We start from the raw sequence: 15,218 nt of genomic DNA, 5'->3' as shown, positions 1-15,218 counted from the left end.
TATATGGTGGAATGGGAATAAATGTAAAGGAACCTGGTAAAATAAAACCACTTCATAATCATTTAACAGAACAAACTAATCTGTGCCATTTTATTTGATGATGACGTCAGAATTTTCTTCGATCCAATCCAGGAACTTCGAGATATCCGTATAAGCCGAAGGGTTACAAGCCTCGCAAAGCTCGTCGCCGAAGGAGGTGAGTCCTATGAGAATTCCGTCTCTGGTGACGAGCGGCCCTCCCGAATCTCCGTCGCACGTTCCCTTCATTTTGTAACCCGACGTGCAGATGTTTTTGTCCGTGACGTAGTTTATCTGGTCGTTGTAAATGTAACTACAATCTTCTACTGTCATTACGGTCACGTTGACGGCTTTTAGTACTGGCGATAGATACTGAAAATGTTAACAAAACATATTTATTATATATAAGGAGTAATACTTAAAAGATAGACCAACCGGAATCTCTTTCTTGACAATCTTACAATTTTGTTAAGACATTGTTCTTAACATAATCATTATAAAACTCCTTTAGGTTCGTGTTATGATAGATCACCCGATTTTAAGTAGAGGAATGTTTGGTGTCGGTTTCGCCACTTTGAAGTTTCATAAAATGCGCCAAAAATATTACATTAACAGTGATAACAAACCAGAAGTTTGGAGAAGACGCTTTACTAGGGTCGGTTTCATAAAGTTCACTGCTTGAATCTGATTGGGAACCTGTTCTCAAGATATGGAAACTTAAGTAACGTGGTTGGTTAATACTTATAATGTTAATACTTTAAGTAGCTTTCATCTGAGAAAGTGTAAATCTGGTGAGCCACCTGTTCATTGGTTTTCCCCCGAACTAAGAACACAAAGAGACCTACTGACGCAAAAAAAGAACCAGAAAAACACTCTCTTTTTAGAAATAATCGAGACAGGCACTGTGTGGGGGCAACTTTATTACCAGGTCACTTTAATAAGTATTTTAGTGGAATTGCAAATAATATCATAAAAAAATCTTCCAAATTCAACATTGGGCAGCTCTTGTTTTTTGAAGGGTTTGAGGGTACCAGATTGTTCTTTTTCCTACGACCCCTGAAGAAGTTTTCTCAACAATAATGAACTTAAAGAGTTCATCAGCGCTTGATGCATTTGACTTGAATAGCAGAACACTCAAGGATACCGCGAATATTTTGGTGGAACCTTTGACTAGTTTACTGAAGGAATATTCCCAAGTATTTTTAAAATTTCTAAAGTAACGCCAATATTTAAAAACCCTCAGATGGTCGATAATTATCGTCCTGTCTTTATCATTGTTGTTTTCTCTAAAGTTTTTGAAATCCTGGTAAAAGAGCGGCTATATAAAATTGTTGAAGTAAATCAATTACTTGATTCTGCCCAGTTTGGTTTCAGAAGCAAGTTCTCCACAACTAGAGCTTTGATCAGGGTGGCGAAGGACATAGTCGGGGGCCTGGAAAGGGGAGAACACTTAATGATTTCACAGTGCGACTTCTCAAAGGCTTCCGACTTTCTCGATGCACTGGGTATACTTTCACTAAGTCTAGAATGATATCGTGCATTATCTATAATAATTAAAGACGGCCTTTCGAGTTTCAGCAGCAGTTTTTCAAAAATGCGACCCTGTTTTGTAGTGGAAGCTAGCTTAATTATCGGGTAATTAGCGCTATCTCTATCGATTGTACGACACCGGGAAGTAATAGACAAAGGTACTATACATATCAATTGATTGAAAAGAAGCTTTCGTTTCTCAAAGGAAACTACCTGGGTAGATGGGATCGGTACGTCTTCAGTGAGCCCCCAACCAATGGCAACCACAACGTCGTCGGGATTGGTCGCTCTCGTTGTCCTGGAGGGCAGTTGAGCCAATTGAATCGCATCGTTTAGAGAAACGGGACGGGGCAGCTTGATAAGGGCGATGTCGTTATTGTATGACGTCGTATTGTAGGCGGGATTCACTATGATGTCGGTACTGGTAATTGTCACTTGAGTGGCCTCGCTTGCGTTTTTAACGTTATGGGCTCCGAGGATTACATCAACTGTATACATCCTAAAAAATTCACATTTCGTTAACTGTGCGACCGAATCTAGAAAATTATTCAATCAATTAAAATACTACTATTGTGAAACAGAACATAAGGGCGGAAATGTTGTAGTATAGAGCGACGATAAAATCTCGAACAGCATTAACCATCCAAAATTTACTAAACATGAACCAGAGATTTTTAAATCAGAACTTGATCACGCCTTAAAGGATCTGGAAGACAGAAATCTGATCAAGTGATCGCAGGGTCGACATAAAAAAACAAGAGCGATTCACGGTAGAATTTACATTACCCAGATACAATATAGACTTTTCTAGAAACTCACATTCCGCTCTATGGGCAGATTTTTTTCTTAAAAGCATCCAGCGGGATGAAATCTGGACAATTCGAAACCCGTGCGAGTCGTCCAATCCATATTTGAAAAATGCCATTACGATAATTGGTTAATTACTTTAAGGCGATAGCTTCCAGAAATTTCCTGATTTCAATTTGCAAAAAGTTTAGATACTGTTAGTCCACTCAATCTGTTGTTCAAGATGCCACACCAAAATATGGATCGCTTGTCATCCCTGTTTTTTTACCTCTACATTACCTCGAGGATGCTTGGTGCCGCAGAGATGAGTGTTGTGTCTGTTAAATATTCCGGCAGTTGTAAAGGCGGCCTCATCGACCCACAAAATTTTTAAAAAAATATCAGGGTCTTCTTGAAATTATTGAACGGGTAAAATTTTATAGGGGTTATAACCGTAATTTTTAAGGGTTCCAGGACTACAAAAAATAAGTTATTTTTCAACCGTGGTTTTCAATGTGAAGATTTTCTTTCCCTGAAGTTACTTTCGACATATTTGAATGTGCGTCTTGACATGTTGTTATTATTTTTTTAAGATCTACGCACAATTTAATAATTAAATTTTGCAATAAAAGAAGATTGAATTTGCTATTGTAATCCAAAGGAGTTGGACAACCGCTATGTTTTTGAAAACAGGAAAAAAGATCCTTTTTTCTGTGATGTAATATACAGGGCGTCCCATAAAAAATATATAACTATAAGATTTTTCTTATTTTTTTTTGTTCATCTCTCTTCAAATAAAAAAGTTATGAATGGGGAAGAATGCTGGACAATATATTTTACTTTCTATTGTATTCTGTTCTATTCCCTTATAAGCAATATAATACTTACACAACTGCACAGTGTGCGGCTGTGAGCACATAATTGAGTGAAATTAGTGATCCGGCGCAAAAGTATGCTCCGTAGTCTATGGACAGTGCCGCAGCAAAGGGATAAGCGTGTGGTTGCACTTCATATCCACCAATTATACGTCCACCGACCGGATCCACTTTAGGTTTAATGCTGTTAAGGCTCCATTGTTCGGCTTCCTATAATGCACAATAAGCAAACTCTATAAATCGATTTCTGCGCTAAAATAAAAAAAAAACGCGACTTTGTGTGCGTAGCCGACTTGAATTAATATTTCCAACGCTTCTCTGAAAATGTATCATTGACTTTGATCTAAATTTGGTTGAACTGAGGTGGCTTTTACTTGATGAAAATCCATTTAAAAAATAAATAAGAACTAAAAGTTCAGATTTACACGAAATTATATTTATTCACATGACAATTGTTTCGACAACACCGTGTCTCTATCAAATGTAATATTTACAAACTATCTGCTACTATATATACCGAAAAATGACAATAAAACCTTAACGTATGTTGTTATGAGAATTTAAGTTTAACAATCCGTCCATTATAGATAAAATTATAAATAAAAAACAAATCCAGACAACAGTAAACTCTATTTATCCGAAATCTAATACAGAACACGAACAATTTAAAACATTGAAAACATTTGTCATAAAGTGGTTTAAAAATGGCTTTCAGAACTAACAACCCAATAGGAATTTTTTTAAAAAACAATAAAACGAAATATACAAAATGTCAAAAATCAGGTGTCTACAGGTTGAAATGCGAAAGTGGATTTTTAAGTAGTCATCTGCAGCTTTAATGGATATTTCAGTCTGCTAAGTTATGAAAATGCCTGTTTTGACTATAATCTACCTTAAATCAAGGGCGAAAACCAATTTTTTGTCCATTGTTTTTTAGTACATGCACTTCTAAGGTAGATTTGGGTACAATAAGATCTTATCGAAATCGGCAACTATTTGACTCAGAAATGGGGTTTTACATCGATATCTAATGGTTTATAAAGGTTTCCTTTACTCTAATGCCCGAAGACGCCAACTTTGACTAGGATTTGAAACATATCGACAACAAAAAGTAACTGTTTGGATGAAAAAATGATAGTTTGAGCTGATATCTGCAGTTTTGATGCGGCTTTAGGTTCGATAAGTGTCGGAGGAGACGATTTTGACTGGAATCTGTTTGAAAAATGGAAGAAAAACCTACTATTAATCCATCTTGATCTTGTTCTAAAATTTATATTGGACAAACAGGTAGATCCTTCAAGAAACGCATTAACGAACATAAACGAGCGTTTAAAAACAATAGTCTAGATTTTTCAAAGGCTACTGTAATACTTTTTACAAAACTTCTGGATTCCTCCTGCGTTGGTTTTTGCCGAGTCGAACTTGCTGACGTTTTGCCAATCATTCTGTTGGCTGTTGGCTTGACTGAAACTGGCGGTGTAGATGTAGCTGGACTTTTACTTCGCGCGATGACCATCTTGGAAATTTGGAATATCCCGGAATATCTATCGTCTTTTAGTAATAAAATTTTTGAGGCAAGTCTCTACTAGTTTCTGAGACAGAACGCATACCATTCTCATCTGACGACGATGTACTAATTAGATTTTTGTGTAGGATCCGAAACTTATCGGAACAAGGGATATATTATTTGCAACACCAATCCAAAATAGTTCCAAATAATAAAACAGATTATTTTTAATAGGATCACCTTGTATATTTACTTTGTTAAGTCTGATAAGTTGTAAATATTTTCGCTGGCAGATTATTTAGTATTATATGGACGCAGCGCAGACATATTTGGTCACATTTATAATAATGATCGAGTTATATTAAAAGTACTTACATAACACTTACCACAGTATAACACCAATTAATTGCGAGTAACAGTGCGACACCCTGGTACCACCTCATCGTAAAAAAGTAAAACTGATCTCGCTAAGGCATCTACATATCATTTTATCAACTTCCGTCGAATTGAATTGAAAAAGATAATTTCGAGTGTTTTCCATTGAAATTCTGTCGACATCTAATCAAAACCTACCGATCTTTTTGTTTCTTCTTGCAAATTATTTCATCGAATTATGCAAGGTAACTCAGTGCTACATCGCTTTGCTGTGCCTTTCCCTGTATCTATTTTCAACGTTTACCTTCGTGTTTTCGAATACGACACCCTGTATATTGTGATGAACAATCTAACTGAGAGATTATTCTTCTAATTCTAATTCTTTAGTGTCCAGAGTAAAATCAAACGACTTTTTTCACGATTATTACAGAAAATATAGAACTGTAGTAGATAAAACGACGATAATGTTCGTCAACAGTGCGTTGGTAAGATTTTTATCGCGGACAGTGTTGTAAAGTAAATAAATAAACAAAAATTGGCTTTTAGTTTTAGCTCGCGTTAGCAACAAACATTTCAAAACTTATTAAAACAATCTCTATAATCGGTACATTTCTTAGATTTTTCTTCAGGCTAACAACGAAATCCGGGAGGTACGTAGTTCGTGCAATTATCAGCGGCGACATTTCCCTCAATGTCCACTCCCGACCAATTCCAGTCGAAGCATCCATCTTGGGCGCACAGTATTTGAATTGGTACTGCTTCGGGGTTAACGCTTCCGGTCACATTGATCAAGTTCAAATTGTATATCGGAATCGTATTCTCGGGAGGAGCATACTTATCTGGGTAGTTTTGTTGAACGTCGATTCCATAATCAATGATACCTGAGGACACATATACAGTCCATTTGTATTAGTTGAACTGAGGTGGTTTATACTTGATTAAGTGAAAAGTTCAGATTTTCACGAAATTATATATTTTTTTACATGACAATTGTTTCGACAACACCGTGTCTGACAATAAAACCTTAATTAATGTTGTGAGAAGTTAAGTTTTTGTGTAAGTTTCTTATAGAACTGTTTTTAGCAATAGTTAATATCTGAGAGAAGCAGGCAAGTTTCCTACAGCTACTTCTGAACGTCCCGTTCAACAGGAACATGTTATTAAAAATCGGTTTCATTTATTAGTCCAAAAATGCCTAGCACTATTACAGTCATATACCATATACCACCATTTTTCGCGTAACGGAAACAAAATACTAGTGCTTTTGTAATATAAGCGTACGCTGATAAAATAAATAACGATATTCAAAACACACTGACCTCTCATAAATATATTTTTGTATGTGACGTTTCTTAATATTCCCGATTCCCCGGGAATGTGAATTTTGACGTGGATACCATTTTCACCGTCCTCGACTACCGAATCCGCGAACAAAACATTCTCGACCACACCCGAACTCAGCGAAATGCTCAAACCGTGGGAACCATGACAGTACATATCAGATACGGAAATATTGGATCCTAAAACGAAAGTAGGCTTGCTGTTTTGGTTAGTTTTTTTATCTACAAAACTAACTTGGAGTATATTAAAAAAATTGTATATATTGAAGTGCTTGTTTGACATTTAATGAAGTGGAATTAAATTTCTTATTTTAATCCAATAATAGTTTTGGAGATAATTGTATAATTAAAATAATTAAATAATTAAAGAGAATAATAAAAATTGACTTTTAGGGGTAGGGTTTCCATTGCAAGTTTTTGCAGACAACTACCACCAAATCCAATTTTCAGTGAAGGTATGTTTTTTTTTTCAATTTTATTAGATGGTTCCTATCAAAAATTCTGTCAATTTTTTGGTTTAGGTTTCCTAATTTAAATCGATCGAGGCAGAAAATGTGAGATTTACGATACATTTTTGCTTATTTCTTACCTTCGAAAACACATACGCAATCATCCTGGTTAAATATTGTGCCATTTTTTATAACAATATTATTTGATTGGTGGAGATTGAAGCCATCCGTGTTATGTCCGTACTGGTTTGGTGGCGCCACATTCTAAAATAAATATTTGCTTCATATGAATTGAATAGCTTGTCTAAATAGTATATCAAAGCAAGATATCTCTCGTTAATTAATTGTTTTAGAGAAAAGTGTTAAACGTAAATCACCCAATGTAGGTTGGCTATTGTCTATACCATAGTTTTATTATGTCAACAATTTTATAAAGTGGTCATTTATCCTATACTCGTCTTGAAGTTAGTTCAAATCTGAAAATATCAAATTATTAGAGTCACGTGGGGCAAGTGTGCGCAGCGGGTAAGTGTGCGCAGGCTTATTATTTATAAAACCGTTGACAGTAGAGTAGGGGAATCAACTGCCTTCAGTAGTTACCACGACGTTGGACAAAAGAATAGAGTCTTGTCTGGCAAAGTTAGCAAAGTAGTTTTAGTAATATTGGTAAGTAAAAATTTTGGTTATTATTCTTACGATTTTTTCCAATTTAGAATTCAAATACTTTAATTATGCTCGTTTATATATCTAATTTTATCAGCTATACATCAAAACTTGGTACAATGAGGCAAAAATGTGTAATTTTAAACTAAATCTGTAAAGGCGATTAGGGTTAAGTGTACGCATACGGTTGTGGGGTAAGAGTACGCATATTTTAATGCGTACTTTTACCCCGATAGTGAGTTCTTTGTGTATTGACACTCGTTATTTGTTTCGGGTTATACTTATATATTTCTTAAAAAAAAAACTACAATGCCTCGAAATTACAAGCGGAAGGCTCCACACAGGTCCGTTGTTACCCGTGATCAATTTGATGCTGCTAAGCGATTGATTGCCGAAGGTTTAAGTAAAAGAAAAGCAGCTGAACAGGTTGGAATGAAAGAGAGTACTCTCAGGAAGAGATTAAAATCTGATTCAACTGCTCTAAAATTAGGAAGATTTACTTCAACTTTCACAAGTGAGCAAGAAAATGAAATATATAATTATTTAAAAATATGTGATGATCTCTATTATGGTCTTAATATGACAACTCTAAGAACATTGATCTAAGAGTATGCTGAAATAAATCATATTCCTCATCGGTTTAATCAAAAGTCGAAAATGGCTGGACGTGATTGGGTGTATGGATTTTTAAAAAGGCACCCTGACTTGAATTTACAACAACCCACGTCAACTAGCATAGCTAGAGCAAATAAAACTGAAAATTCTAAAAAAACAAAGAAGAATACTACTACCAAAGATAAGGCTGTTAAAGTTAAGGCCAGTCAAGAAAATATTAATGATTTTAAGGAAAATGATGATTACTGTGCATTGTGGTGAAAAATACGTTGATCCACCTACAGAGGATTGGATTAAATGTAGCTTATGTCATAGCTGGTGGCATGAACAGTGCACTCATTATGAAACTGGTGCTTTCATATGTGATATATGTTCTAATAATTAAGATTTTATCATATCCGTTAAAAACGATCTCATTTGAATTTATCTCTATTCAAAACTGTTAACTACTCTAAGCCTTATTCTCGATAAAAATCAAGTTAAACAGTATTTGTCAAAAATTATATATTTAATATATAAATATAAAAAATGCAGTAAAAAATGATAAGTATTGATAAAAAATAATATTTATAACATTGAATATGGTGTAACTATATGTAACAAGTTATGGTTTAAATTATTACAAATGCGCACACTTACCCGCAGTGCTGCGCACGTTTACCCCAATATTGGGGTAAGTGTGCGCAGTGTGTGACTAACATTTATTTTATTTTATTTCTTTAATTACAATTAAGTAAATTGAATTTCATGTTACGTAATTGTTAAATCAATAAATCCTTTAAATAAATACTTTTATTTCAATTTATTTTGTACAATTATTACAATTTTATGACCATAGAAAAAAAAAGTGCACTCTTGCCCCACATGACTCTACTCATTATACTTCTACAGAGACGATTTGAGCATAATTTTAATTCAATAATAATTAAATTTTAATAATATTTGTTTTTTTTATTATTTTATTATATATTTTTTTATTTATTATTACATATTTTTTTTATGTCGGGAGAACTTCCCTTTTAAAACAAAATGCTATTTTTTTTATAACAGACTCGCTCCATTTTACGCCAAAGTTACGCAAAGGATCACTTAAATGTAGTGGATTTTAAGATAAAATTAATAAATACATTTCCTTATCGGATTTTGTTGTAAATACGTTGTGTTGTTACAAAACTTATTACAAATGGCTAGTTCAAGTCCTTGCTACTAGTCCAAATGAACCAGAAATACCAAAAACCACCGAGCAAGTAACAAGTAATGCAAGTTAATAGAACTTATTATTAATTATAAAATATAACCTCCATCTTTGGCAATACAAATAGTATATACGGTTTTAACTTTCGCAATAGTATTTCTACCTCTTCCGAATTTCCATTTTTAACACTATTTAACCTATTTTCTACACAAGTAGAATAGCTATGACAGTTCAGCAGGAATTTCGGCCGTTTTTACATGTAAATTCCCATAAGAAAATTTAAGGTCCATATAAGCGGAAATTGGGCCGCTCTAGGTCATTCGATCCCCTTCTTAGCACCAATCTACCTACCCTCTCCCACACCCCCCGTCCCTCAACCCCCTCCTTCACGTCTGGCAGCCTCGCTAAGTGTTTATTTTAAAAATGCATGAAATATTTTGATCTTTTTCATTATATTTTGCGCATATTTAGAATGAAAATGACCGGAAGTCCTTAATATTTTTAATTTGGTTTTTAATTTTTAACAGCGAACCGACGACCGATTTACAAGTGCCTATTTTGAAAAAGTCTTTATCCATCTAAAACGAATTTATTTAAATATTAAAAGTGCTATTGGATTGAGGGAGGATGGTGGGAGAGTGGGTTGAACTGTCATAGCTATTCTACTTTTAACCTATTTTTTTTATGCATCCCAATATTTTTGATGGTCATTGCTGACCACCCTATATGATACATTTTCGCCATAACTTCTGTGAATCTGTGAAAAAAAAACATATTTTTCCAAAGACCTGTATTGAATGAATTAAGTGCAGTTAAAGTTGGGGATTGTCTTCGATTCCAGACTCACTTTTATACCTCATGTTGAGCTTGTATTTTGTGCTGTATTTTCATTATTTTTCTCATTTTTATGATATGATAACTCAAACAATTGAATATTTCAATTGAATTGAATATTAAAATGGGAAACAAAATATTTGTCTAATTACCTCGTCTCCGGCTCTATTGTCCACGGTGAGGTTAGTGACTGTAACATTGTCGCACCCCCTGCAATATATGCAAGTTTTCGGGCAGTTGAGCACGTAGAGATTATTTATTACGGAATCGGTTACCGAAAAATCTATAAACTTCGGTTTCTCTATCCCACCGTTGCCCTTCCCGTCCCAATAGAGTGGTCCCAAACCGTCCAAGAAGGAACCTTATGGAAACAAACCAAAGACGTTTAAATGACGGTTATTCTCATACTCTGTTTCATAATACGAGAGAGATATAAATCATAATTAGAATGTATAACTTAGTGGTCTTAGGTATAGTCCAACACACGACAAATGGTCATGGCTTTCCTGGTCTACCATGAACGAAAGGTTCTTTATAAAAAATATTCTTACAATCTCAAAACATTTCTAAAATTTAATTGATTTTTTTTTAAATAAAAGCCCGAGCAGACAAATTAATAATATAAAATAATATTTTGGTTAATTAATTCGCCACTGCACTAGTTAAATGGAAGACCTTTTTTTGTGAAACATATATCTATCTAAAACAAAATATCTAGGTTTTTTGTTTTCTACTATGTTCTTCTTCTTTTTACTTTTACAGTTTTAATGAAATAATATAACATTCTAACAAGATAAATAATAAACTATTCTTTAAAAAAATCACTACTACTATTAATAATTTTTAACAAAATTATCTGTTAAAGTTGTTGAAAGTGTCCTTCACCTCGAAGGATACACGCTTCAGCTCTTTTCATCATATTGCCGGGCACTTTTTGAAATTTACTTCCAGTGTTTCTTCTTAAGTCTTTTATTGCAACAATAAAATGAGCAGGCGTGCTGTCACTATAAAAACCGTATAATTATGACCATTTAGATTGCTGACGGGAAAAAGGGTCCAACTAATTAACTAAAATATGGTTATTGTGGAAATTTTTGATTACATTTCTGGAAAAGTTAGCTTCATCTGTAAATAGTATTTCTTGCTCAACAATTTTGTCCAAAAACCATTGACACGCGAAGGGATAATCTCTGGGAAGCAACGCTTGGACTCGTTGAATATGATATGGGTGCAACAGAAATTCTTGCAAAATTTTCCAAACCGAGACGTGCGACATTAATTCCATTTTTTCAATAGAATTTAAAATTGCTTCTTCAATTTCTGGAGTTCTTGGGCCCCTGGATTATTTGCCCCCAAAAAACCTGTTTTACTCAACGTTCTATATACATTTGAAAATGTTCGCGTATCTGGTCTATTAGGAATGAATGGATTAGGAAAAGTGATGTCAAGCAACTGTCAAATAACGGCCTTGACGACAGAATGAATAATTCGTACAGACAGCCTACTGCAGTGATAAGAAATTATTATAAAAATTTCAAAATACGTATATATATATATATATATATATATATATATATATATATATATATATATATATATATATATATATATATATATATATATATATATATATATATATATATATAGATTTATATTTTTTTAAAAAGTTAAGATGTTTGAGACATATGTTCATGTGTGGTGTGAAAGCAAGAAAATGCAAAATAATTGAAGATTAAATTCGAACTTACCACAGCAGCAGAACTAACGATTTATAAGTTGAAAGAAAAATAGATAAAGCTCATTAGGGCGTATCTAGGTTAAAGTTAAAACTTAAAAGTTAAAAGGCAGCTCTCCAAGCAGTTACCAAAGAAAATTGGATCAGTTGTATACAGGTAATAGTAGTTCCAGTTTTGGTTCTGATGATAAATACAAACTAAATGTGGTTTACCTGTATATTTACTCCTGGCAAATTATAGTTTATACGATAGGTATGATATATATTTTTTAATTTTAATTTTTTTTAATTGTTTTTTTTTATTTATTTAACAACAACATATATTGAAGTATAAGTGGAAGCAAGATGAACAATATATTTTATTTTGTCGGGCATTTAATGCCATCACAAATCGTACTGAGTATAGAATTTTTAGCGACATGTTTGCCTTTTGAAAGGAATTTTTTAAATGGTGACGAAATCGTAGTTCCTTAATTAGTTCCAGGTTCCTTGCTGAATCAAAAACCGAAAATTTAGTGAGCTTAACTTTATTTTTATTTCCTAAAATCATTAAATGAGATTTTAATGGGTTCAGCTTTAAACTATGAGCACGAGAAAGTTCAGTAATTGTGCCAAGATCATGGTTCAAAATACCTCTGCACCAGCTGTATTATCAAAATCAAAACAACAATACAATTGAGCAGCGTCCTCACATGCCTGAACATTGCAAAAATTTAAAGATTTTAAAATATCGGATCCAAAATCGAACCCCAGTTTATATCTTTTGATATCGATTTGAAATATAAGATTTAATCAACTTCCACGAATTGGCTAAAAAACCATATAAATTGAGCTTGGAAATCAATAATTTGTATTAGTATTAAGGGCGCCCATTAGTTTCTTCTCAATTGCCTGGACAATTTACTTGATTTCTTTTTAAAGCAAATTGACTTTCTGATTTCATTACAGAGAACTTTTTCAAATATTTTTGAAAGCGCACTTATTATTCTTGAGTCATTAAAACTGGAGGAGGTGTTATTTTGAGCTAAACGTTTTCAAAGTGACATTTTCTAGCTGTCTGGGAAATATTTTTTGTACCACGTCAGTATCGTTGCCCACGGATACGAGCCACTTCGGACGATTCGGGGATTTTCCCGCACGAGTGTGAGAGCAATCGAATGTGTTCAGAGATATTTCCCTCGCTTTGAATTTTCCCACTTAATCATAAAAATTTAATCTCTATATACTTGGAAAATGGAAAATTGATCCGCCAAACGATTTTTTAAATTTTTGGTTTTAAAAACATTTCCTTTATAATGAAAATTTTCAGCACTTTTAATTAAAAAATTGATTAAAAATCAACCGTAATCGATAAATTTATATATATATATATATATATATATATATATATATATATATATATATATATATATATATATATATATATATATATATATATATATATATATATATATATATATATATATATATTCCAGAGTAATTTAGTAAATTGTTATTTTTTAATTTACTATTCATCACTCCATCTTTAGTTAACAAAAGAAAAACCGCTCCGTTACGATTTTCATTTGTTTTTCGCGTATCCTAGTAAAAAATAAAATCATTTTGGAAGTCATTCATAAGTTTATACGCATAGCATGAAATATTGTTAAAAATAAAAGCTGAAGTGTTGTTAAGTTGTGTTTTTTTAGTTAATATATTAGTATTATAATTTTTAATTGTAATAATAATATTTTCTGTAATTTAAAATGGACCGAGTGAATTATGAAATTATGTTATTAAAAAATTAGTTTTAACTATTATTTAAATATAATTATGCTAATTATTACAAACCATTGGAAAATTTTTCACTAGAATACAGGCTCGTTTCATAGAATCAATTTTTTAAAAAATTGGTTTTAAAAAAATAATAAAGATAACTGACCACAAATTTACAATTTAATTATTTAAGCTTGTTTGTTATATTCAGTATGTTTATTATTGTTAATATTGTTAAAAAAAATAAAATTTTATTAATGACAATTATAATAAAATAATATAAATAATAATAAAATTTGTTTTATAATAATATTTTGTATTATTATTTTAAATTTTGTGTAACAAGCAGTGAAATTTTCTTTCGAAATCTTAAACTTGAATGTGTAAAGGATGTGACTGATAAAAAAACATATTTTTTTTTACCAAGAAATAAGTTAAATTTTCATTTATTAACTTAAAAGTTAGTTAACAATACGAACATAAACAAATAATTTGAAGTCGTTAATATATTCTTAAAGTATGGACGCTGAAAATATTATCAATTTATCTATTACGGTTGATTTTTAATCAATTTTTTAATTAAAACTGTTTAAAATTTTCATTATAAAAAAAATGTTGTTAAATTCGAAATTTTAAAAAATCGTTTGAGGGATCGATTCACTTGACCTGATCTTACTCTTTGCGAAAACGTACCCAAAAACTAACGGTCGTAGAAAAAGTATTACCGAACGTGTTGCATAATATACTATTCCTCTATAAAAGAATTAATAATATCAATGACATATTTCTAATGAATATTTAAGATTCGATTAAAAATGGTTTCGAAATATACGCTTTTACAAGTTTGTGAAAAAGACAGAGTGTTTTTTTGGTTTATCTATGATATGAAAATGAATATTGTTTCACTGGCTTACTTAGAGTAACAACCTGCACTCAAGCAAATGGTATTTATTATTAAAAAAAGTGGGTAGGAACAGTTTGTTGAGATGAAAACAGAATTTAAACGGTTATACGCGGTAAAATCTCTGTATCAGCTTGTTGCCGACTGACATTCGCGTCAGGCCTACGATGGTACGTCCAGGTGGGCCTACTATGAGTGTTCGTTACAACATTTTTTTTTTCAAATTTATCCTGTTAAATGGTGCCTGTCGGTGCAAATGTGCACTTTCTGACTCTCTCTCTCTCTCGCATTAAGAGACGAAATACAAGCCACTCACCCGCTTCTCCCGCAACGGTGAGTCCGTTTCCGGTGATTTTCACCAAATATCCTTGCCAGTTTGTGTAACCGAAAGAGGTATTTCCTTTAAAGGTGAGAGTGGAGCCGTTGAGTAAATTTAAAGCTAGGGTTTCGCCGGCAGGAACGAAAAGATTGTCGACGACGATATCCGTGCAGGTCTTCGTGATGCTTTGGACAGATTCGAAATCGTGTAAAACGCAGTCCAGAGCGAGAGCGCGAGGGAAGAATAATATTACACAAAATGAAACCCACGCTCTAAGCAACATCGCTGACGTATTTGCACTTACGAGCTTTGTACAAGAAA

At 32.8% G+C, this 15,218-nt stretch overlaps 2 protein-coding genes across 2 annotated transcripts; both read right to left on the bottom strand.

Moving 5' to 3' along the window:
* Nucleotides 1-50: 50 nt before the first annotated feature.
* Nucleotides 51-5,231, bottom strand: LOC132707165 (brachyurin-like). The gene is made up of 4 exons (XM_060678890.1): nucleotides 5,103-5,231; nucleotides 3,223-3,419; nucleotides 1,762-2,047; nucleotides 51-390 (listed from the first exon to the last, which is right to left on the bottom strand). The coding sequence occupies exons 1-4, from the start codon at nucleotides 5,157-5,159 to the stop codon at nucleotides 91-93; spliced, it is 840 nt and encodes a 279-aa protein (XP_060534873.1). The 5' UTR covers nucleotides 5,160-5,231; the 3' UTR covers nucleotides 51-90.
* Nucleotides 5,232-5,358: 127 nt separating this feature from the next.
* Nucleotides 5,359-15,202, bottom strand: LOC132707164 (polygalacturonase-like). The gene is made up of 5 exons (XM_060678889.1): nucleotides 14,895-15,202; nucleotides 10,340-10,548; nucleotides 7,021-7,144; nucleotides 6,411-6,611; nucleotides 5,359-5,972 (listed from the first exon to the last, which is right to left on the bottom strand). The coding sequence occupies exons 1-5, from the start codon at nucleotides 15,178-15,180 to the stop codon at nucleotides 5,722-5,724; spliced, it is 1,071 nt and encodes a 356-aa protein (XP_060534872.1). The 5' UTR covers nucleotides 15,181-15,202; the 3' UTR covers nucleotides 5,359-5,721.
* Between the last annotated feature and the right edge of the window lie 16 nt (nucleotides 15,203-15,218).

The sequence above is a fragment of the Cylas formicarius genome, unplaced genomic scaffold, assembly GCF_029955315.1.
Source record: "Cylas formicarius isolate icCylForm1 unplaced genomic scaffold, icCylForm1.1 PGA_scaffold_9__14_contigs__length_23061073, whole genome shotgun sequence".
Taxonomy (NCBI): Eukaryota; Metazoa; Arthropoda; class Insecta; order Coleoptera; family Brentidae; genus Cylas; species Cylas formicarius.
This window is presented reverse-complemented; position numbering and strand designations above follow the sequence as displayed.

Bases quoted from the DNA above. Each gene is read 5' to 3' on its own strand.
- LOC132707165 (XM_060678890.1), bottom strand. From the start codon at position 5,159: ATGAGGTGGTACCAGGGTGTCGCACTGTTACTCGCAATTAATTGGTGT. The intron at 3,420-5,102 runs GTAAGTGTTATG...TGTGCATTATAG, and splicing joins TTAATTGGTGTTATACTGTG to GAAGCCGAACAATGGAGCCT. The intron at 391-1,761 runs GTAGTTTCCTTT...TAACATTTTCAG, and splicing joins TACCGATCCCATCTACCCAG to TATCTATCGCCAGTACTAAA.
- LOC132707164 (XM_060678889.1), bottom strand. From the start codon at position 15,180: ATGTTGCTTAGAGCGTGGGTTTCATTTTGTGTAATATTATTCTTCCCT. The intron at 10,549-14,894 runs GTGAGTGGCTTG...TGTTTCCATAAG, and splicing joins CACCGTTGCGGGAGAAGCGG to GTTCCTTCTTGGACGGTTTG. The intron at 7,145-10,339 runs GTAATTAGACAA...TATTTATTTTAG, and splicing joins ACAATAGAGCCGGAGACGAG to AATGTGGCGCCACCAAACCA.